Genomic DNA, 24,567 nt, shown 5'->3' on the forward strand with positions numbered 1-24,567 from the left:
ACACAGAAAACAGCAAACAAACAGACAGTTATTCAAAACTAACCAAAAAAGCCATGTTACTTTCTCCAGTCTAGTTTCCCCTGCCACTGCTGGCATGCCCACTCCCCCCACCTCTGCATACACAATTCCTACTATACTTCCCCTACCACATTCCAATTCCACTTTTAAATGTTGATACAAATCACTGTTTAAAGGTTGAATGTACTTGATGTGCAGGAGGCCATGATGAGGAGCTGGGGAAATGCATGTTGAGAGCAGGGTTGTGTGGAAGCATAGAAGTGATGCGGGGAATGAAATTGAACAGTGGCAAATTCAAAACAGATAAAAGGTGGTAAAACTTCCCATTGCTAGGGCTACACAGCACAGTAGATGCTCCTGGCACTTTACAAAACAGATTAAAGAGGTACACCTTGCCATTAAGAATGTATAAAGACCCCAATTCAAGAATGAGAACTCACTGGTGGGCACAGAGGTCCTACTGCCCAGCTGAGGTGAAAGCAAGAGGAAGAAACTGCACTGTGTGGGGAACGAAAGAGAACAACAAAATCATGTGGTCACACAGGAAGCCAGTGCACACATCTCAACATCATTGGGAGCAGCCTTTACCTTATTATGCAGAGGCATAATTTGTGTGCGTGGACATTGTCAATGTGTTGGAGTACTTCACTGCCTTTGCTCCAAAGCTACCACATGATAGTTACCGTCACACAAGCCCTTTTATGAATTTTGGGAGCAAATCAGCCACTCTTATTTGTGAGGAAGATCATTTTTACAATTTAAAAAAAAAATTGAGTCAGCAAAATATCATTTGGATAATTGCCTTAAAACCATGCACTCTGGACACCGAATTATGTATTTCAGTAAAGAAAGCTTCATTGTTTAGTTCTGGTATGCATCATGTTATGATGTATGGCTACATCATGTGCATCTTTCATTAAATAGATATGTTTTGAAACCACACTAAGTCTTATTCTCCAACATGAATCTCTGATAGTTGGTCACTGTAGTTGCACAGAATTGTGTGTATATAATATACATTATTATAGACAATTTCTCCCCTAATTAGTACTTTCATTGGCATTTTTCTATTGTAAGATGGGATTTTGATTTGTGGCATAAACAAGCCTGTGATTATGTAATGTGGAAGGCATCAGTGGGGGGGAAATAAGGAAGGGGGGGGGAAGGATTAGGATATAGAGTATGACAAAGGCTATGGGCAGGTCTACATTACGGGGCTAAGTCAACCTAAGCGACGCAACTCCAGGTACATGAACAACATAGCTGGAGTCAACGTACCTTAGGTCGACTTCTTGCGGTGTCTACCCTGCGCTGCATCGACAGGAGAGCACTCGGTGGACGATTTAGTGGGCCTTCACTAGACCCGCTAAATCAACCCCAGGTGGATGGATCGCTGTGCATCAATCTCCCAGTAAGTGGAGACAAGCCCTCAGTCTACACTACAATTTGTCATTCACGGGTGTGAATAAATCACCCCCCTGAACGACAAATTACACTGATATAAGTGCTGATGTGGACAGTGCTATGTTGGTGGGAGAGCATCTCCTGCTCACAGGGGCTGGAGTAGGTAAGCCGACGGGAAAGCTCTCCCCCATTGGCTTAGAGTGGCTACATTAAAGAGCCTGCAGCTGCGCCGCTGTAAACTCTCAAATGTAGCTGTGTCTTTAGTGATTGGAGCAAAGACTTAGATGTCAGGATTCAATTTCTCATCCTTCCATAACCTTGGAAAGAACTCCCTAGCTGCTGTGTCTTAGTTTGCTCATCTGTAATCTACATAACAATACCCCTATGGGATAGAATAGTGTGAGAAGATTGAGTCATTTCAGATCTTTTCATCAAGGTGCTGTAAGTGTAAAATTCTTCTACAGGGTCAGCTCTACTGTAGTTTCCGTTCCTTCCAGGAAGTACTGGTTTTCTTCAAGTTTGCAGGAGCACAGAAAATGGATGTAACCCAGTAGTTGCGTGTATACATTTGTTTATATATTTTAAAAAGTGACTAAGCCTCTCTCCTTCAATAGAAAAGATCCTGAAATGGAGAGAAGATAGTGGATAATAGTATATACCTTTCACATAAGGTGACAGAGCTGCAGAACAGATGTAAATAAAATAATAGCACCATAAAGCTAGCTTTTATCACTTCATATTTACTATTTTAATTGTAGTGGTGCCCAAGAAGTGCTAGGTACTTTCCAAGCAGAAAATGATGGTCCTTGCAATGAAGGACGTACAGTGTTGCCTCTAAGAATTCTATTATTTGAAAATCAATATGCAAAGTCACTGGTAAGGAGCTATACAGAGAACACTCAGGCACATTCATTTTAGGCACTTTGTTTTATTTTCCAAAAAATTGTCTTTATATATAAACCATTTCATTCTCTCTCAAAACATTCTACAACTATACAGCTGTTTGCTCCATCATTTGCATAGGAAATGCCACAAATACAAAAATAAGGGGGAGCGGGGGGGGGGGGAGGGGAAGTAGGGAAAAAGAAGCAAAACAGTAACCAATTTATGCATGTGTTTCCATGTATAAACATTTGAAGCCTTACAAAATTATTTACATCATTTGTCAACTATTTACAATTAAGAGCAATGTTTCTAACTATAACAAACAAAAACTATAATTTATCAAGTGTATGTAAAATGGTCTTAAAAAATGTCTACCATATACCACAAAATAAATAAAAAGACAAACAACAGTTTTAACAAAGCTATGTTTTCCTTTGAGACCCTTTTTTGGCTTTTTGGTTGTTTATTCCACCTATTGGTTGACATAATGAAATCACAGTTTGTGAATTGCATATGTGTATTAGTTGTTTCCTTTATGTTGTAGATATTTCGGCCAAGTCCTACAAAGTGTAACCTCATTTTTTGGCCCTTCATTTCCTATTTCCAGACAGAACGCTGTGGACTAAGTTCACTGTTGGCATAAAAGGGCAGAACTCCTTTGACTTCAGTTGCATCTATTTATGTCAGCAGTGACTTTTGTCTGGTGTGTGTCAATGTTAACAGTGGATTAACTAAACTGCACTGTAATTTTAAATAAAATTACTGTATCCTTTACCTTCTGGTAAATTACATGCAACATCCACATGAAACTAGATCATACTGGTGCTAAACCAGCTTAACATGTCAGTCTATGAAAATTGCATCCTAAATCCTTCTTTTTAAAGTGATACTAAGTTTAGCTTATAGTAAGAGGTTTAACATTCTGTATATTGTAACTATCCTCATTATTTAAGCTTTCAACATTTGCAGTTCATTCTAAATGTTTTGCCCTTTTAAGCATTTTGAAAACTCAATCCTGTTTTGAATATTCAGTGCATAACATTTATTTTAACAGGTACAAAATGTCTGAATGGCTAGTTCACTTTTCTTCAGAAAATGAAACTAAGTTGGTAAAGTTTTGAGAGGTATTTAAATAAATTTAATTGAAAATGTGCCATATTATCAAATGTACGTCTGAATTTTCAGACGATTCCTAGAAAACTTTTGTAATAAACCTTAAAAGCTGATTTGCATATTTACAAAATCGTTGTCATAGCAAACATGCAACATACCGAACAAACTTTTTGTTCTATGGCTGTTTATGAATTTTTCTATATATTTTATCTCCATAGAAAGACAACATTTAAAAAAAAAAAACCCACACAAGTACTAAATATGTCCAGTAAAAACCTGACAGACTACAATTCATGGCTTGTCCTCTGTGTTCATTCGTCTATGACCTCCCATTAATTCATTTACTAAACATTGCCACAGTAATGACAGTGCTTTGGTCAAAACACCGTAAGAAAATAATCTATAATGATGCAATGTGCTGAGACATAATACTTGAGATGAAATCTGCTGACTAAAGCCATATACATGATCAGAGCAAACAAAATAAATGACTGAACACTCTGGTACTGTGGTACAGTGTCTTCCCTGTTTCCTCATAAATATACAAAATATACATTTCCAGTTTCTTTGGAGACTTTATGGATAGTCAATAGTCAAAAATTAAAACTAATTCTAACCACATGTTGAGAGTCATTTGGAAATTGCATAGATACAGACAGCCTCCACGTCGAACCCAGCGTTTAGTTCTGATGTCTCTTCATGTGCAGAGCCAGGTGGTCAGAGCGAGAGAAGCTACGATTGCACACAGCGCACTGGAAAGGTTTGGCCCCTGTGTGCTTCCTGTAGTGGCGTGTTAACTCATCGGAGCGAGCAAATCTCCAGTCGCAGCCATCCCATGTGCATTTGTATGGCTTCTCCCCTAAAACATTGGGAACACACAGAAACAGATGGTTAGCTGTGATTCCACAGAAGAAAAACAATTAATGAGAACTCATACTAACTGCCAATAGTTTGCACTTTAAAGGGGGGGGGCAAAAGAGGAGAAGAGTGCTCATGGTTCCTGATGATTCGCAGATATATTTAATACTCGCAAGTTAATCTTTGCTACAAGTTCACAGAATTTTGTTCTTGAAATTTGTGGTAAACAGACGCCACTGCAGAGACCTGTAAACATAAGCTAATTATATACCTATTACAAAAGTAAAAATATACACCTAGAAATAATTACATGGAATTGAAAAATACACACACACCCTCACAATGAGAGGCGGTAGAGAGCATCATACTACAATCTGCTCCGACTTAATATATAAATTATAAAAAAAGTTACAAGAGCCATACATTAAAGAAATATATTTTTAAGATCTAGTTTAAATGTGGAGAAAGGTTACTATAAGATTATTTATAATATAGAGATTAAGAGCTTCTGATGTGCAAGTAAAACTAGAATTGGTTATGCAGTATGTAACAAATACAACTGGGATAATATTTTCTAAAATAAAAAAACAATTAAAAAGGGTCAACTAATAACTCTGCAATAAAATCATGTGGCCTTCTGGCTCAGGACAGCTGTATATAGAGAAAAACATCTAAAAGACTCAGGCCCAAGTTTTCAAAATTGGATGTCTAGAATTAGGTGCTTACATGGCCAGATTTTTCAGAGGTGCCAAGCCCCTGCTATTCCTATTAACTTACATGGATGTGGAGAGTGCACAGCACCTCTGAAAAAAAAAAAAATCTGACCACATTTATAGATGCACCTAATATAGATTGAAGTGCCCAGCTTCAGGCAGCTAGATTAGAACATGTTGGCCAAACTACCTCAGGTATTTGCATTAATCCATTTCAGGATTGAAAATGGGACATTTTAAGCACACCTATAATTTGTTTAGGTTATAATTGTAGTTATGTTTGTTGAAATACTGGGGAAATACCAAGTCAGAAAGTCAAGGTGATTTCTTTCTCTACAACAGGGAACCAGTTATGTAAACCACAAAACATTCATCTGCTTTGAAGCTGTCATGTATGTAATGTCACCCTAAAAAGACAGACAAAACATAATTTTTTATATAAATGGAGAGCTAGGATTGCCTATTTATAGGATCACTGCTAGAGTGATATACACTGAACTACTCTACATTCATTTCAAAGTGTCTTTAGATTAGGGCTCTCGAATTCTATTTTTTTTTTTTAAAGTGTTACAAGTAACCCACATATTAACAGAGAGAGAAGGTGGAATTTATGAAAGCACTCAGCTTTGACTTAACTGTGCTCCCATTGAAGTGAATGGTAAAACTTGCATTGACAAATGGGAGCAGAGTTAGCTCAGTGCCAAGTGCTTTGGAAAATCCCATCCAGAGTATGTTGTGCATCACCTTCCTCCTAGTTTTGATCACATGGACCTTCTCCACTCCCATTCACACCCAATAACAATCCTCACAAACCAACTACAGTTACTTGGAAAGTATTTTAATGTACGTTCAGCAGGTGGAAACAAGGAAGAAAGCCAACACCATGTGACCAAACAGCTCATTTTGCACCATCAACAGCCCAGAGTGAGACCCTCCATGTCAGAAGATTAAGAATTCAGCAAAAATTAAGGTTCTGTTGCTTGACAGCAGAAGAGCTAAATCCCCTTTAAAACAATCAAAATTATAAAATCCATCCTGCTTGTAGAGTTTATGATGCCTTTTATGCTCAACTCTTCACCTACTGCAAAAGGAGAGACTACCCCATCTTCATGAATGGGAAGTAACTCCACATTGGCAGCACATTCACACTGAACGGAGTCTACATCAAAAAACCCAGCAATTTCTTAGTGCACAAGACAACCAAGATTTATTGATATCACGGTCATCCTTGAAGTGTATCATTCTTTAAGAGAAGCACACTTAGGGCCCGATCCAGCTCCTAGGAACCTAATGAGATTCTTTCCATTGATGTCCATTCCATTCCAATGGAAGATGAGTTAGGCTGCAACCAGTTATATAGCTCAGTATTTGCTCTGCATGACTGTGACCAATGAACACGGTAAGGCATCATTTGTGATCGCACCTATGTCCCAGACAAGACACACTAGAGATGAAAACAAGGATGTTGTGTAAACCTGACAAGTGAAGCACTACCATTACTGGAAAAGCCAGTTGAGTTAATGTATTAGAATCCCAGAGGTATAATGGCAGAAGTCCAGTACAGGATCTCTTGCAGTACAGTAACCATCCTTCCAATATCTAAACTGGGTCTTCCTAGAACTTGCCCCATGGTTATTAATGCAGTCTTTAGAACATTAAATTGCACATGACATGGACACAGAAGAACAGGCCACTTGTAGGTCTGCTTTGTGGTAAAACAGAAACATAAGTATACCTCTTTTGTGGAACTCAACAGCAGATGTGCTTTCTTTAAGAACATCATTATAAAGTTTTTTGGGATCTGACTTCAAACGCTTTTTAAACAGATGTTTTATTTTGCTTATGACTAATTTTTTAAAAACCAAATAGCAGCATAGATAATGTGGCTCTCTGGTAGATACATGTGTTCTTTTAATATAGTCTTGTATTAAAGGCTGCCTTCTTGTACTCAGCACCTCAGTCGTTCCAACCTTGCCCCAGGTAGCAGCAGAGAGAGGAGGAAGGAGTGGGAGACACCTCATTGGGAAGGACCCATTATTTGAGTATTTTTCTAGAGTTAGTTTTGTTTTGGGGGTGGGATGGGGCTGATTTGGGAAAAAAAAAAAAAAAAAGGGAAAGTTATACTAGCTGGAAGGGAGTCTGTGGATATCTACATAGATTTTGGGGGAGTGGGGTGAAGGAGACGCAAACATTTCTCCACAGTTCCTAAATTTGATGTTTATATCACAAGTCACTTCTGTTTTCAGTTCAGTTTTAAGAGCTATGTTACTTGCCACTTGGTGGTAAAATAAATTCAGAAGGACCCCACCAGTTGGAAGAAATTTAAGGGGTAGCTCTGGACCCTGCTAGCTGTTCTATGTACACAGAACAGCTGGCCAGAAAACAGAAGAGAAACTTTTGATTTAAAGAAAAATTCCTGTTTCTTTCCCTTAATCAGATATGACCCTTTGGCCAGTCCCTCTTTCCCCTCCCCCACCCTTAATTTTCCCTCCACTGAAATGTCAACTATATTTTTCATCAAAATGTCAATGTCAACGAGCTCTAGTTCCCAGCAGGCAAAGTGGGCTTGGTTTTAAAAGTGGCCACGGTTTACAATGCTGCTGCTATTCCTGCAGAGGTGGGATGGAGTATCAGGAGTTTTATGCATTCCTGCACTGCAGCACACTGAACACATCCGCAAAACCGCCTTGTGTAGCTAGTGCCTACTGTGCATACCACCAAAGCCAAACCCACATGTACTGCTGGTGGGATGAAATAGTAGTATGCAGACTTGTAGTGCATAAGTTACCGATATTCTGGACAGCAGTAACTTAGGTGGCCTTGTTGGGCATAAGTTACTAAATATCGCTGTGAAATCCTGATTCCGCTGATGTTGACAGCAAAAAACAAAACAAACAAAAAAACCACACATCACCTCTCATTGACTTCAGTGGGTCTTGAATTTCACCTCAGATTTCCAGGGGAATATTAGCTGTTCCCACTGCCTACCCTAATTGCTGCTCGTTATGCCATTTTATGTCACAAGTCTGTGGGAAGATTCATAATAATATAACAGGTTATGGCGATGGCAGCCTAGATAGCTATGCGCTGCTGCTCCTCCCCATGCTGTCATAGCCCCACCCTGGCTTCTCCAAACTTGAGCTGTGAAGAATTTCATTGAGGGTATGCATGGAGGGGACTGAGTAAATGTAACCCACACACCTCCTGGCTGTGGTGTTGTGTCCCATCTAGTGGCACCGAGATCTCTTAGAGAGATAAAATGAGTCTTCCCTACAGAGATAAAATGAGGCTTCCCCTGGTTGTTAGCTAAGCCTGTTATCTCATGCTGTAGCGGCTCATGCATTAAGCTACACAGGTCCCCAGTTCGAGCCTGCCTGCCAATGAGCAGGGTCTGTTGGCGTTTCATAAGCACCTCATGCAGTTTGTTTTGAACACTACTACTTTTATGTACTAGAAATTAAAGCCATAACACTGCCCTTCACCCCTACTATGGCTAGCAGTGTGGGAACGGAGAACTAAAAAAAAATAATAATAAAAAAATGTATTTTTAGCTCCAGTATAAAGGCCCAGCTTATTTTGGAGAAATCCAAGAGGTGAAATACTGAAAGAAAAAAATAATAATCTATGTTTGTGATGCTAGTTTCTGTTGGAAAGTTCTTGAAGGGAATCAATTTGAAATGTTTTTCTTTTGGGCGTGGGGAGGGAGAGGCAAGTGAAGATAGAGATTAAAAACTTGTTTAAAAAGGAGAGCAAAAGAACAACTAGCCCCGGTACTGTTTCAGCTTTCCCAACCCATACACATGTTTGTGTCATATTTAGTGGGAAGAAGAATTTGATTTAAGTTCCTGTGGCAAGGGGGGGGAAAAAATATATATATGATGCTTCAAGATTGACCTTTTTACTGAATTTAATGAACAGAGGAATCTGTTAAAAAAAAAAAAAAAAAAAAAATGAATAAAGCCAAGGAACATTGAATGCTTTATCCACTATTTTCATTAGCTACATAGTAATGCAAGATTTGTTTACTTTAACAATTGTGTGAAATACAGTAGCTGTACAGTTTCAGAAATATTTGGTTTCCTCCAGCAGTTTAGAACTTCTTGGTTTAACATCCTATAGAACGCCATTGGTCATCAAATACTAATGTACTGTAGTTCAGTTACTGGAACATGATCACTGTATCAAACAAATATTTCACTGTAAAAGCAAAAAAAAAAAAAAAAAAAAAAGCTAACTCCTCCACTTCAGGGGAGCTTCATGGGATTTGTTAAAATGTCAACACTGTTCAAGTAAAACACCATGGAGGAAGCTGGTACCGAGTTCTAGCCAAATAGCACACTCCAGGCCTTTCTTCCAAAGCCAGAAATATTATACACAGCTCTTCTGGGAAACAGAACTGCTTTCTGTTGAATTATATTTCAACAGGATAGAGGTTTCATACATTTAATTGGATTTTTGCATCATCTCTTTCCAGTATCACTGATTTTAAGTATTTTGTTAGGCTTTCATATCACAAAATGTATTTTAAGTTCCTCAACTGTTAATATGTATCCATTCTCTAGCTAAATAAATAAATTTGTATAGCACGCGAAACAACCTTGTAAAACTTTAGTGCAAGTGTTTAAAAAACGTTGTTGAACACTAAACTAGTTTGGAATCGCTTTAGGAGAAAGCACTTAGCAAGTGATAAGGAAAATGTAACTTGAAAACTTTCTTGTAACTCACTTGTCTTTAAAGCAAATATTAATGGTGTAAAGGTTAGAGAGATGTCAAAAGGAGGCTTTGATGTCTATAGGAGGAATGCTACTGAGTACACAAGCCTTCTCAGTTACTTCACTAACCCTCCCCCATTGCCCAAATGGTTCCCAAACTTTGGCCAACAAAGCCCTTGCTCGTCACTGCAGAGAGCTGTCTGGTCACATGGAGGTGGCCCTCCTTAATTTAAGATGCTAAATCACATTAAAATAAAACTAAAAATACATTGAATATTATCCTAATACTACTTCACCACGTAAGCAACTGCTGTAGATGCCACCTGGATGTTATTCAGTCACCAGTGGGAGAGGTGGTGGGAGTTCAGTCACCAGTGGGAGAGGAGAAGCCCTGCTCTATTAAAATCATTGTCAGCAAAATACCATTTAAAAAGCCCCAAATAATTAATGAATTTCCCAGTGACAATACAAGAAAATATGCTTCTGTTTAAAAAAAAATTAAAATTAGTGACTATTTAATCAACGAGTTATTTATATAGCTGGGTTTATCTTTAAAAATAAAGCTAAGTTACAGAGTTTTTCACTTTGCTCCTTACAGTCAGGTAACTTATTTCCCAAGACACTGAGCATTCAATAACTGTTGTTAGTTTCCACTTGAACTGTGGACACTGAGTAGAGTTTGGTGGAAAATCGTTCTCGTCTCACACACATTTTCGAGAGTTAGAACATTTTCTTCCCCACTGTGAATTGGAATGAAAAGTCAAAATCATTCATAAACAGAAAAACTAATTCCCTTTCTCTGCCTGAAATCCCATTTAAAGTCAATTGAAACATTTGTTTTGATAATTTCAAAACATTTCATTTCAAATGTTGACTTTGAAAAGTTTAAAAGGATTTTTTTTTTTAAATCAAATTAGCTTAAGTTTCCAAACAAAAAGTCATTTCAAACTGGAAAATTGGAAATTTTCATATAGAAAATGTCAAAAATAAAACATTTTGACAATTTCAATTCTTCCCCTCCCACCCCCAACATTTTTTCAAGTTGGGAAATCCAACTAGATCCTGTTTTGCAAACAGTTTTGGTTTCACCAAATGAGATTTCTCGACAAAAACCAATTAATCAAAAAGTTCCCAACCAGTTCTAGTGCTGAGCACCTTTGGGGAAGAAAATAAAATTAAAAACACCACACACCAAACCACACAGCTTAACTTTAGGTAATCAAGTTTGAAAATTTTGGCTGTAGCCTACAAGTGTACATGAAGTAAGACTATCGGGGGGAGGTGGGTCTGAAATGTTACCCCACTGTCCTGTGTTTTGTTGCATGCAGAGCACATAATGATGTGGTGTAAGTGACTTAACACCACATGTTTGGAACAACCACATTATGAGTGAATTATACTGGTCAAAGGATTGTCCATTATTTATATTTGACAATTCCCAAAAGTGTGGTATGTCCTCTCATCTGTACTGTGAGGTACCTAAGGTGAAATCTTGACCCCATTAAAGACTCCCAGTGACTTCAAAAGGAGGCCAGGACTTCATCCTGGGTCCTGCTCCAAGCTAGTTTCAGACAAGACAGAATGGTGGGGGAGGGGACAATGGATAAACAATATATTAAGTATGTTCAAGGAAAAACAGCAGTAAAACAATAAAATGACCTAGTTACTCATTAATTTTAAGAGAAACTAGATTGTGGGAGTGTTTTAGAACTTTTCTAGGATACTAGTTTTCATATCCTTCCACCTCTAGAGCCAGTTTGCTTTAGTTACCAGATATGTTGAGGCCTGTAACTTGACAGAAAGGTTAGAGCTAATCTTTTTCAAGTTTACCTGAAATAACTTTTCTGTAGAATATCCCCCCTTCCTTTCTGACTGGACTAGAAGTAGTTGCTGGTGTATTTGTGTGTATCCCAGCTCACCTATGAAATATAGCACAGGTTTCCAGCCTTGACAATTTACCAGATACAAAACATATACACACACGCACTTTAAGTTTCCTTTTAATGTGCAGTATAACACTACTTGAAAAGGTGTTAATCATAAAGTATTATATAGATAAATACAATATTTTAGAGCCATATGACAGGAAGCATTAGTCTTGCGGACAGGAGAGGGAGATCCAATTACTGGTTAATTAACCAATATTTTGATCTCCTTCTACCACAAATGTGTAGAGACAAGAAAACATTAGTATTAGGTAACTGAAGAAGGTGGATATGCACGTCAAAAATGTTAATCACCAAATCCTAGTTTTCATTCTTTTTGGGACTACAGACATGGAGAAGACATTATCTCCTCATCAGCCAATAAACATTCAGAATTCCCCAATGCTCTGAAGCACTTATTTTGTTAAGTGTTGTCTCATGCAGCTCTAGGATTACTGAGGAATCTTGACTGGCTTGTGAAGTTGTTTATTTTCTCTCCACTATAACATTCTGTTATAGCAGAGGTGGTCTCTTCTCAAGAATATATGCAAACAAAAAGGCAGGGAATGCTAATTTTTAAAAAGTTGATTTATAATAAATCCATGCCATCTGCTATGTGTGTGTATTTACATGTCACATATGGGAGAAGAGGGTTTCCTCATGCATGTATGGCTGCCAGAACTGCTTTGGAGTTTTCACACCTACAGTTCTGGCACTTGTAGGGTAAGAGGTTCCCCTTAATGAAATGTAATAAGTTTATACTATAATCCTTAAGATCTCCACCAACTATATGTATATAAAAAATAAAAACAAAATAAAAATTACCAAAGCAATAAGTTAAAGCCTTCTTTAACTGAAGGAAAAGTACTGTATACTTGCCAAATGAAAGGTTTTAATATGTCCTTAATCAATCAGAGTTGTTAGAGATCACTGAATATAAATAATGCAGTCTGACAGGACAGGAATGCTGCTACCAAGATACTCAGACTAAACTAGGACATTACTTAAATGTTTCTAATCTTTCACCAATGGGAGGTTCATGTCAGCTAGTAAACAACCAACAACATTCACCCCAGAATATATTCCATGGAACTAGAGGAGATTCAATTGTCCAAGTCAAGCTCAGACATTAAATTACAATATGGAATGTCTAATCAAATAATGGAAAGTTTTAATCACTGGTAATTGCTGTGAATCTTGGACTGTATTAGCATGTGTTGGTCAGTCTCAAAATGAACTATATTTAAAGCTAGTCTCTTAGGTCAACAGTTGCCTTATCAGGAATCAAATATCCTGGAAATGAAGTTTAATCCTCTCAGGGAGCAATTGACAGAAACAACCGTTTTTAAGCTTTCGTGCTTAGAGAGAGACTTTTTAGGCTTTTAATCAAGAAGAGAAATTGTTGGACTTTAAAAAACAAAAACATCTAACATGACTGCTCTTCACCTGACACTTCCTTGAATTAATTTTTATTAAATTGTGCCTAGACAGTGAGAGATTGATATGACTGAATGACCCAGAACTGTAATAAGAGTCAGGCCTATGTTGGTAAGACTTTGCTTCAAAAAAGCACAATATGGTAAAACATATTTCACTAAAGCCATAATTGGAGATAAAGAACCAAATCAATTAACCCTCATGGCCTACAGTCATTCAATGAAGAGTTTGAAAAACATGTTACTTTCCCCAAAACTCTGGTTTTCACAGGATGGTGATGCTTTTCCATTGCTCCCACAAGCAACTAATGGATTTATGCAAAACTCATATATAAAAAGATACCAATTACTCTCCACTATTACCTAACTGCTCTTTTGAGCAAGTTATTTCTGCCTTAACATCTGCTGATCACTTTGTCGACAGTATTTTAACTTTGCTCCACTTTTCATTATTCTAGTCTATTACTGACAACGGTTTACATAAATCAGCCTGAAAGTGTGATCTCTAATAGGTAAAAAACAAAAACAAAAACAAAAACAAAAAAACAAAACCTGTCCCTGTAAAGTATATGAATAAAAATGAAAACTTTTTACTGCCATTTCCAAGAGGCAGGCCCCAAAAGATCTCCATGATAAGAATTACCATATTTCACACATTTTAAGTAATTTTCTTTGAAAAACCAAAGTGCTGATAATTACAAGAGTCAAGCACATAAGGAGTATTAATGGCTGTGAGATTAGCCTCTCCTGCTCTGTGGCTCCAGTGCATCCAGGGTGCTACTTTCCAAGATGTTACAAATGAAATCAGCATATTGGTAGGACAGTATTGTGGGTTAAGGGACAAAAGATTTGGGTTCAATGCCAAACTCAGTCACAGACTTCCTGTGTGACCTTGGGCTTGTCACTCTTTTGCTCTGTGCCTCAATTTCCCATCTGTAAAATATGGACAATAGCACTTCCCTACCTCACAGGGATGCTGTGAAATGCAATGTACTTCCTGTGAGGTGCTTCATAACTAGGGTGATGAGGCCCATACAAGTCACTTCTGGGGAAGGAGCCAGCACCTCCTACATTCTCCATTGTCTTTGTTTCTAAGATCAAGCAGAGCAAGCTGAATGCCTATCATAATGCTCACTGTGTCTTGGAAGGTTGAACCTCATAAGCCCCTTCCCCTTGAGTGGGGAGAAGGAAAGAAGATTTCCAACTAATGCCCTGCTCCCTCTTACTAGCCTTCTCTGACAAAATCCTTGACCTGCCTAAGCTGAAGTGGAGGAAAAACAAAACTGGCCCCTCTAACGGGAAGGCAGTAAAGCCACTGGCAGTTGTGACCCTCCTGTCAGGCCTCTTGCAACCCTTTTTGTGAATGTATCTGGGGAAAGGCAGGAGAGCTGGGCATGTTTTGCAGAGGGAGGGATATAGATAAGATAGAAAAGGATACTTGGGAAAGGAGGAAGAGAAAGAAATAGGAAAGGTGGGAGTGGAGGGAAGAGAATGTCAATCACTAAACATTAAAGAAAGATTAAAATGATGAAAGAAAAAACACAACATCAAAGGGGAGGAAATGGAGTAAAGCAGGGAAAAAGCAAAGACTGCAGGACAAAAGCAAGAGACTCAAAAGTAATATTTGAAATTAATATCAAAATATTAACAAGTGACTGTGTCTCTCTCACATACACACACTTTTGACTAAATGTACACCTCCACGATTTCCCCACAGTTCAACAGCACCATTTGTGTTTTTATAAACAGTACCAAGTCAAATATACACAGACATGTATAGCTCTGGTAAATGGAAGATATAGATTCCTATGGGCTGCTCAAAGCCTGTTGTCCACCACTGGTTCTGACTATGACTGACCATCACAGTCCAATTTTGGATCTACTGACATGAAGCCATATATTAAAAGCAAGTTTAGCATCTTGAGGCATTGAATAAGTTAACAGTTGTCCCAAGCCTATATAAACATTTGACATAACTAAGGATGTTGAAGTATTTTGACTCGATCTCATTTAAGGAATGCTATTTCTCTTGAGGTATCTAGGCTTTCACTTCCCATCACCACATACAAGCTAGATCTATAGATAGTTTTGCAGTTAATGTTAGAAATTATTTCATCTCTCTATTAATGGCAAACCCATCATGTGATCAGAGAACATGCTTGTACAAAGACAGTGTACAGAAAACCAATATGCAGCTGAAAAGACATCCTCGGTGTGTGTACCCTGATGTGTACAAAACAATGATGGCGTTTCCTCTAAATAGAAGAGAATACATCTCTGAAACATGCAGCTGCTCACAGAAATGAAGCACTGGAGTCTACAACTGTAGTGCACTGTTACAGGTGAGAACTCAGACCTCAGTGTTTAAAAAGATAAGTGTATCAGTACAACCCGGGGGGAGGAGGGGGAGGGAAAAAAAAAAAAAAAAAAAAGAGGGTGGGGAAACATGGTAGAGCTGTTGAAGTATGTTCAAGCAACATGAAAGAAAGTTAATAGGGTGTATTTATAATGCACAATTATCTGCTTTTCTTTGACATTTGACAAGTTTTTCAAGTTGGGCACATACCTTAAGGTACTAGCATGAACAACTAATTTTACTAGAGTGTAGCCTATAATAGATGCGTGTTTTTTTGTTTATTTTAAACACATTATATGCTGGTTGCACAATACAAGTTATGAAACTAAACTTGTCCTATGACCAATAGGTCAATGTATTTTAGAAGAAAAATCCCTAATATAAAGAGGTTGAAGAAACCCATCTATATTGAAAGATGCTCCTACACGTACACTAGCACATACTCATTTTAATCAGCTAAAGATGGAGGATCAAATGCTAATCCATGCTAGTAAAATAATGCACTGTAGTGCTTTTAAGACGTTACCTAAGAGAACTTGACACCTGATCCAAAATCATTCAGAGAAGGATACAAAAATACATTCTGTACCTTTGTAACTTGGCAACAGCAGCTGTTTGCCTGTGTTCAATTTTGAGGCTACCAGCTTATCACCAGTTAGAATTCCCTCCATAATTTTAAAACAACTGAAGTAACTAGCTTTAGAGAAATACCTATTTCAGGAACTACAACAAACACAGTAACTTGATTTTGGAATACAATTTTCACCTAAAGGATTAAAGTTTTTTTGTTTAAATGAAAAAAAACAGGTCCCTGGAACAACTCCAATAAAATGAAGGGAGCTTTACCTTCTTAAACCAGGGTTGGATTTGACCTACCCTTTTTTAAGAAGAAAAATATAAGGGGGAAAACTTTCAACTCTCAGCCATTTCTTATGACCTCATTTAAATGTGACTTATGAACCTGCCAATTAGTTCATATTTGAATGAGGAAACAGAGTATGGCTCACATTCCGTCTTTCAGAAATAACATTTCCCTTAAGTTTGTTCTCAAAGAATGTCTATTAAACTCATTGAAAGCCATTCAGGAGGGAGAGACTCCTAAATAAATACTGTGAAAGGCTGAGATTTTCCAATACAAAGGAAAAGCATAAGGTCTGTTTTTACTTTTAATGGCAGACAAACTTTGCTGCAGGCACTTTTGATTTTAAAATGACAGATTGCTGAAGAGGGTGGAGGCTGTTTGGGAAGAGAGAGATTGCAGCCAATTTAAAAGGTATTGTCAAGAAACTAAGAATAAAGAGAAAACAACTTCAGTGGTCCATGATTACTAAAGAACGGGTTTAGCCAGATAAACAGGCCTGCTACACCCCTAAGGGATTTGAAAGAATATCACACAAAACTTTATTAAACTGGATTAGGTGAGAGTCACCTATTAAATTTAAACTTTGAACGTAATTACTCCATAAAAGTACAGGTATTTTTAAGATTAAAAGAGAAAAGTTTAATAGCGCTGCATAAATCCAGTTGGTTTAAGGGGGCGCACAAAGTAAGGGTGGAATTTATACAGACAAACTCAAACTCATATGCATAGCCAAATTTAGCCCAACGGGGCTGATACTTCCCTTTTGAAGTCAAAGGGAAAATTCCCATTGACTTCTGGGAGAATTGGGCACTTAGTATATCTCCATGGAGTTCCCTGAGGTTACGTCCACTTTTACCAAGGCAGAATTTAGCCCTTAATCTTTCAGTTCATTCATTTATACAGCACTGGAAATATCAAATGGTGTGCTTGTGTTCAGACCCTTTGCACACAAGGATGGTTTAATTTAAAAACCTTGGGTTTTCAAATGGATATTGAGAAAGTGTCAGACTTATTCATACTCTACAATAAAAGGTAGGTAACAGGAAATGGACTAACATGTTTGTATTTTAACTCTTTGGACAATTTATCCCTTCATTCCCCTCCCTAGAAGACCCTTTGTATTAAAGGCTTACTTAAATTCACTAGAGATTTTATCTGAAGCAGCATTCTTGTTTCTATGAATAGATCAGCTTCCCTGACCTTTGTACATTTAGCCACACTGCTGAGGTCAAATGTCTACAGGTAAAAAAAGTGGAAAGCAACATTAACCTTTACTCATTCATAGCAATAGGTACTAGTGATCACAACTTTGGTAAATATGTCTCTATATGTACATTAATATGTTTATTAAGAATTCTAAAATTATCAGTACTATTTGAAGATATGAAAATAATTACACATACTTCTGAAAATTTTAAGAGTGATTTTCATTTTTACAATTACTTGGTAAAATTACATTTTAAGCTTTATCTTTTGGTCTGTTCCTACAGTCACTGTATAACAACAAGTTACATATTTTCAATCTAATGTTGGTTTAAATGTAATAGGGCAGTGGCACCCACTCTTTCCTTACTAAATAATCTGTAAAGTAAGATGAATGTTGTATTCTATTATATTAGTCAAGTTTACATCCTAATTAAAAATTAAATTACTCTCTCATTAAGCTAGCTGGTAATGAGTGATTATATGTATCACAAAATGTTTGTAACAATATTCTTGTTTAGTCTATTGCTAGTGGAGAGCACTGACCTTTGCAAAGTTGCTTTTCATTTTTACTGTGGCTGTAATACAGATAACTGCTTCATTTATGAAAACTGGATTTCCATAGTAACATTTAGCCTGGAGATATTCAGTTTCTTTACAGTAATCCAACAATCCACTCATAGTAACTGTTGAATACAAGGTCTTTTTCCATAGAGAGGAAATACATTGTGTTAGATCATTGCTCATGTTAAGTTTCGTTTTGACTTTTGCTTTTAAACTAAGATGAAACCATGTTATTCACACAGTACAAATTTAATGTTGACAGGCCTACTACAGTAAGCATTTTGCTTTAAGTAGAACCATAAGTTACTCTGATTTGAGGATCACACACCTATGTGAAAGTATTTCATATTGGAGTACATATACCGCAACTAGATTTAAAGAAGATAGTGGCTTCTTAGCCTAGGTTTCTTTGAAAAACCTCACAATTTTCATTTCAAAGGTTCAGCTAAACTGCAAAAACAATTTTGTAACCAAGTCCCCTGCACAAGAATTATCCTGAACTGTTAAAACAGTTCTCTTGTGATGTCAGACACCTAATTTAACAAACATGTATCTAAACTGAACTATGGTCTGGACAGAATGGTTCCACTCTCTTTCCAATACATGTTTGTAACACCCATGCATGTCAAGTAGAGAAGAGAACCCTTAGCTCACACTGGAGTCAGTGAACCAAAATTCACTCTTCAATTTATACCTGTGCAGGTCCATTAACTGAGATTGCATGCATGTAGCTTCAGACAGGATTTGGTCTATGGTACGAATATATCGGTTTCACACCTCAACACGGTTTTTAATTTTCTTACCATTTTAGTAACTCTCTTCACCAAGAAATAAAAATGACATCGATTTTTTAAAAAGAAAGTATTTGGTTTTTAAACATGCAAGTTTAATGCTGGAGAAAGAGCAAATGGAGAAGAATTTTGGAGCTATACAGAAATCTGAGGAGAAAAATCTAAATAGTTCTGTCAGCACTAGTATTTAAAGTACTAAAGCCAAAAGAAATGAGAGTTTGTTTAATTAAATAAACAGAAATAATCATATATTTATTGTGCTTAATTCAAGACATGTTGGATTTCCCCCCCCCATCAAAATAATTTTTCCTTTAAAAAAAGCGTTTTAGAGAAAAATTGAGGGTTTCAAAGGGAATATTTTGCTTGTTTTCAGTTCTTAAAAAAAAAAAAATTTACTACAAGGAATTCAAAATAACTAAACAAAAATGTCAAAAATAAATGGGTAACCAACTTTTATTGACAAAGTTGGTTGGTTGATTTAACTGAACTATCTACTTCAGGGGTTCTCAAACTGGGGGTCGGGACCCCTCAGGGGGTTGCGAGGTTATTACATGGGGGGGGTCATGAGCAGTCAACCTCCACCCCAAACCCTGCTTTGCCTCCAGCATTCATAATGGTGTTAAATATATTTAAAAGTGTTTTTAATTTATAAGAGGGGTCACAGTATGTGAAAGGGGCCGCCAGTAAAAAAGTTTAAGAGACACTGATCTACTTGAATCTAGCCCATTCTGCAAAATCAAAGAAAGAAAATATGACAAATCAAACATGCTTGCTTTTTTAAAAGATTCATAACCAAGGAATGAACAAGGAAAGTACATACCAGTATGAGTTCTCAGGTGAGCTTTTAAGTGGGAAGACTTTGTATAAACTTTTGTGCAGCCTAAAAAAAAAAAAAAAAAAAACAGTGGGGGGAAAAAGAGAAAGCACATCAGCAGGGAGATTGTAATGCTCTAGGTTTGTTTATAAAGTCACTCACTCACACTATTCCGAAAACATTTAAAAACTTACTACCTTGTGGCAACACAATCATTTGAAGTTTCACATGATTTACTACAGAAAGTTCTTATGAAGGGGTTGCTTTATATAATCAAGAGAAAAAGCAATACTTAAGATTCTGGTATCCTTAATTACTTATGATGTTATACAAAAGGATAGCTGCTACAATCTAAATACAACTGAGAGTTCACATTTAAATTACATCTGCTACATGAAGAAGCCACACCTGTTACTCAATGATATATGAATGTCACTGATGAACTTTATTTTTTAAATGTTCCTAAAGGACTCTGTGTCTGATCTTTCCAGGGTATACTCAATATCACTGTTATTTACCATAGTTCTACACTGAATTTTTTTTTTAATTCAGCATTTGTTGTATTATAACATTTACTACATTCAAGATACTATACCCTGTATTATATTTGAGAGGAAACTAGTTTCTATTCAGCACAGTGTTGACATTTTATATTTGGGATCACATATTTCATTAATGAATGATTAACATTTGCTGCTAGATTCATCTTTTAGTCTAGCATACAAAATGGATGGACTTCAGGAGGGGTACATATTTGGGGTTTTGGGGGGAGGTTGGACCATTTTTAAAGACAATTATAGTTGACAACCAAGGAACAAGTGTACACACTGAATTTTCTGTTCATATCAAGAAGATAACTACTGTAAGCTGGACAAAGGATATGGCCCTATGTCCATGTCAATGGACTTCAATATGCCAATTTACACCTGTTGAGCATCTGGCCCATTGCACGTTGAAGAAGTTTGCTACAACAAAGCATGAGCCAGATATCAAAATTGTTCAACGTTAGCCTTCCCAGTAACATTTTTTTCCCCAGAGCTATAAGTTTTGTGATACAGGGATCCACATATGTATTTAAAAACAGTAAGAACTGATGTATTATCTTCCAGAAAAGTGGGTGACAATTATTTAAAAATTGTAAGAAAAGATGGCACAGAACAATAAGGCTTTGGAGAAGAAGAAAAGTTGATTTGGGTCTCATTGTAGCTGGACCACCATCAAAGACAGTCATTTCCACCCGTATTGTGATCATCAATGTCTGCTTTTTTGCAAGATTAAAGAAAACATTTGCGTGATTTATTCTCCATTAGGATAGATTGCTTACCAGGATAATCACAGTAGTGGATACGTCTCTTCTCCAGGTCTGGGTTACTCCTTCTATTGTATCTGACTGTCTGGATGTTCTGTGAATTTATTGGCATGGCCACCGGTAAATTTGGATTTTGGATTGCCAGCTTGGAAGCTATAGTCGCAGCATAGGATGGAGGAGGGGTTAAATTTTGTAGCATTTCTGCTTGTCTATCGGGACTTCCGGGCTCTGAACTTGGGGGTGAAGGAGGGAAGTAAGTGGCCTGTGGTTGAAGAAACTGATTTGGCATTGTGTATGTGCATTGAGGGATACCCTGGAATTGTTTCATTGTAGTCTGTGGAATAGCCGAGGAGAGAGTGTTAAGGCCTGCCATGGCTGATGACATGGAAACATTGTTAAGAGAGTCCATTACTGCCGCCTGAGTAGTAGAATTGGGCATATCTAAATCCGGTGAACTCAAGAGCTGATATAACTGGCCCTGCTGGGGTGTGAGAGAAAGATGAATATCTGGAGTAGGAAGCTCCTGCTTGATGAAAATGTTGTTCACGTCGGGAGTTTGGTGAGAGCTGAAGATGCTGGTAAACTCTGGGAGAGCCTGAGTGGGGGTGGGGGTAGGGGCAGTAGTTTCACTCTGATGACTGAAGATGGTAACTGGTTCTGTCTTGATGTGGGTTACACATGGTCTCTGGGATTTGTATAGGCCAGTTCTCAGGTGAGTAAGGTCAGGAAAGAAGACATTCATGTTGATACTATAAGGCAACCCTTCACTGTCAGTGAAGAACTGGTCTACAACTGAGGCACTGTCTCTTCTGTATTTTTTATGTTCAGGGATGACAGGAACTGGTGGAAGCTGAGGTGCCAGATATTTCTCCATTTCACATCTTGTCTAAATAAAAACAAAAACATATAATCCACATGATTTGTTAACAAACCATAGACAAGACAGGACATCAAGAATGAAAATAATAATAATAATAATAATAATCTCTTATGAGTACTCTTACTAGAAGAGCTAAACAAATCCCATCTCTTCCACAGGGGAAGTTTTAAATAGTCAGAATAATGAGACATAGTAAAACAACCCTGCCTTTTATAACTGATATGCTAATCAACAACTCCAAGAACAAATCGGCTGAACAATGTTTATGCAGAACAAGAGTAAAAATATTTTGAAGTGTATCATAATATTTGCAATAGGATAATGCAACACACACACAAAATCATCTAATTCATTTCTACAATTCCTGTACTCTACTATTTCACCATTATTCTAAGAAGTGTATTGACATTCTTTTACAGGAATGTCACACACTTCTCTTTGAATTGTTAACTGTAAAAACCATGCCCTCATCTGACTATTTGAAGGTTAACATTTCAAAAATATATTCATACTTCAGAACTTTCTTTTACGTTCTAAATCTGTTATCTACTGGAAATAAAACCTAAAACAGGTGTAAACTTATAAACAATATAGAATAACAAGGAGGCAGGACCGTGACTTTAAGTTACTATATATTTGATGTAAAGAGTCCTTTGGACTGGAGTAACAATGTTTTTAAATCTACAGAGTCTATAATTTGTTAAGAATGTGATAACCATGTTTCTATTCATGGTCACACTCTAAAATCTTTAATTTCTACAATGAAATCAGTCCCTTAGTGCAGTGGTAGTAGGGAATCCGTGGGTGGCGAAAGCCTGATACATTACTGGTACAGTCATCAGTAAAACATTTATCATGTACTCTCCAATGGGCAAATGCTACATTCCCCCGTACCCTGTAAAAAGTCCCGTCATACCAAATCCCTTTAGCACCCCTAAAAACAGAAAGCAGACTTTCTGTTTGTCAGCTACTTAAAAGTGTATTTCAAGAGCCTGTCTCAAAGAAAAAGAAAAACCAAAGACAAGCGTTTTGTGTGTGTAGTGAGCTAGACCTGTCCTTAACGTGCCAGGCTACTTTTTCCAGCCCTTGTTTACAAGCCAAGGCCAGCTTGCTTTGAAGGCAGAAACATGTATTCTTTGCAAAGATATCGCTGAGCCACAGAGACTGAAATATGTCCCACTAATATTCATTGCCTTGCTTATCAATTCTCGGGAGGAGAATTCTTCCTTAATCTTAGTTACATTGGAGATAGCGACTGAGTGACTCCGACTGAGATCCCAGGGCAGGGCCCCCCTTATAAATACACGTTGGAAGGTGCCTCTGCAGAGGTTTGTCACACTGCTCAGGATCTCACAGGTTTGTCTGCTCCGTTTATACAATGCCACCTGTGCCACACAAGGCTACTCACTATAATAAACCGCACACGAAACTATTCAATGAAAGTGTCAAGGGCTGGAAATAGCCTCAAACGAAGCCCGTTCCTGAGCTAAAATCAGGTTGCGGTTGGCGCTGGCTGATTTTAGCTCTTCCAGCTGTTTGCCTGTGGATCTGTTGCCAAACAGTTTTCTGGGACACGCAGAAAGTCCCGACAAGCCTTCCCCCCCCCCGCCCCAGTCTAACATGACCGTGCGTGGGCGAGAGAGACAGGCGGCTGCGCTAATTCTGCTGCTGGGCAAGTGCAAAGGCAGCAGCTGTAGCTTTCAACACTCTCGCGGGGCAGCTCTGCCCCTGCCCGCTCGAATCCGCCTTGAGCGGTTGGGAAGTTCGAGTCCCAGGCGCCCCGATCCGGGCACCCCTCGATTTCTAGTAGCTCCCTGGCCGGAGGGCGGCAGCGCCTGGCTGGGTCCCCGCCCGCAGGAGGGGGAGCAGGGCGGCTAGCTCACTTGGAGGCGCAGCGGAGCCGGGAAGACGCGGACCAGCCGCATCCCCACGCAGGGCGGAGCGAGGGGGACAAGCGGGGACTTCGGGCCCCAGCCCCACTCCCTCCTACCCCCTCCCAGGTGGGGCTCCCCGCCTCGCGCTGGCTCCCCGCTGCCGGGCGCCGCCCTGATTCCCCCGACACTGCCCCACCCAGTGAGCGCTGCCCGTGAGGGCTGCGCCGGGCCCCAGCCCCAGTGTCTAGGGGCACGGCCAGGAGGGGGACCAGCCCAAGCGGCTTCTCCTTCCTTACCTGCACCATCTCCTCCGCCGGGATCCTGGCCCCGCCGCCCGGCTGCTGCTGCTTCAGATCCTCCCCCGTGAACATCGCCGCCTCCCGGGCGCCCAGCACGGGCTTGAGCTGAGCGAACACCGGCTCGTCGGGCTGCTGCATGGGACCCAGGCGGGCGCTCATGGGCAGCACCCGAGTGGCCATGGCCGAGTGGGATCCCTCCGGAGCGGGCACGCAACCTCCCCCTGCTGCCACTGCACGGGGACCAGCCTGGGGCGAGGGGATCACTGCCCTGACACTCGCACCCCAGCCCACAAGCCCGGCAACAACTCCACTGTCTTCAGCGCAGCCTCCCGCCGCTCTACCTGGCCCGGGGTAGCTCTACTACTGACACATGCCCGCCTCTATTTCAGCCGACCCCACCCTGGCCAGGCACAAGGGGGCTGGCCCTGCGGGGCCGGGCTGCCTATGGCAAGCGAGCTGCCCGCCCTCTTCCCGCCTCCCTGGGGCCGGGAGCGTGTACCCCGCTCCTGACAGCCGGAGCCAGCTAGGGGGCGGGGGCCTGTGGAAACAAG

General features: G+C 39.0%; 1 protein-coding gene across 1 annotated transcript; it reads right to left on the minus strand.

Moving 5' to 3' along the window:
- Positions 1–4,100: 4,100 nt before the first annotated feature.
- Positions 4,101–24,196, minus strand: KLF5 (KLF transcription factor 5). The gene is made up of 4 exons (XM_065421484.1): positions 24,014–24,196; positions 20,979–21,849; positions 19,661–19,720; positions 4,101–4,279 (listed from the first exon to the last, which is right to left on the minus strand). Exons 1-4 carry the CDS (start codon positions 24,194–24,196, stop codon positions 4,101–4,103), a joined length of 1,293 nt encoding a protein of 430 aa, XP_065277556.1.
- Positions 24,197–24,567: the final 371 nt, after the last annotated feature.

The sequence above is a fragment of the Emys orbicularis genome, chromosome 1 (genome assembly GCF_028017835.1).
Source record: "Emys orbicularis isolate rEmyOrb1 chromosome 1, rEmyOrb1.hap1, whole genome shotgun sequence".
NCBI lineage: Eukaryota > Metazoa > Chordata > Testudines > Emydidae > Emys > Emys orbicularis.

What these genes read in the sequence shown, in the direction of transcription:
- KLF5 (XM_065421484.1), bottom strand. Translation starts at nt 24,196, where the DNA reads ATGGCCACTCGGGTGCTGCCCATGAGCGCCCGCCTGGGTCCCATGCAG. An exon ending in CGGCGGAGGAGATGGTGCAG is followed by an intron (nt 21,850 to 24,013) that starts GTAAGGAAGGAG and finishes GTTTTTATTTAG; the next exon opens with ACAAGATGTGAAATGGAGAA. An exon ending in CCACTACTGTGATTATCCTG is followed by an intron (nt 19,721 to 20,978) that starts GTAAGCAATCTA and finishes TTTTTTTTTTAG; the next exon opens with GCTGCACAAAAGTTTATACA.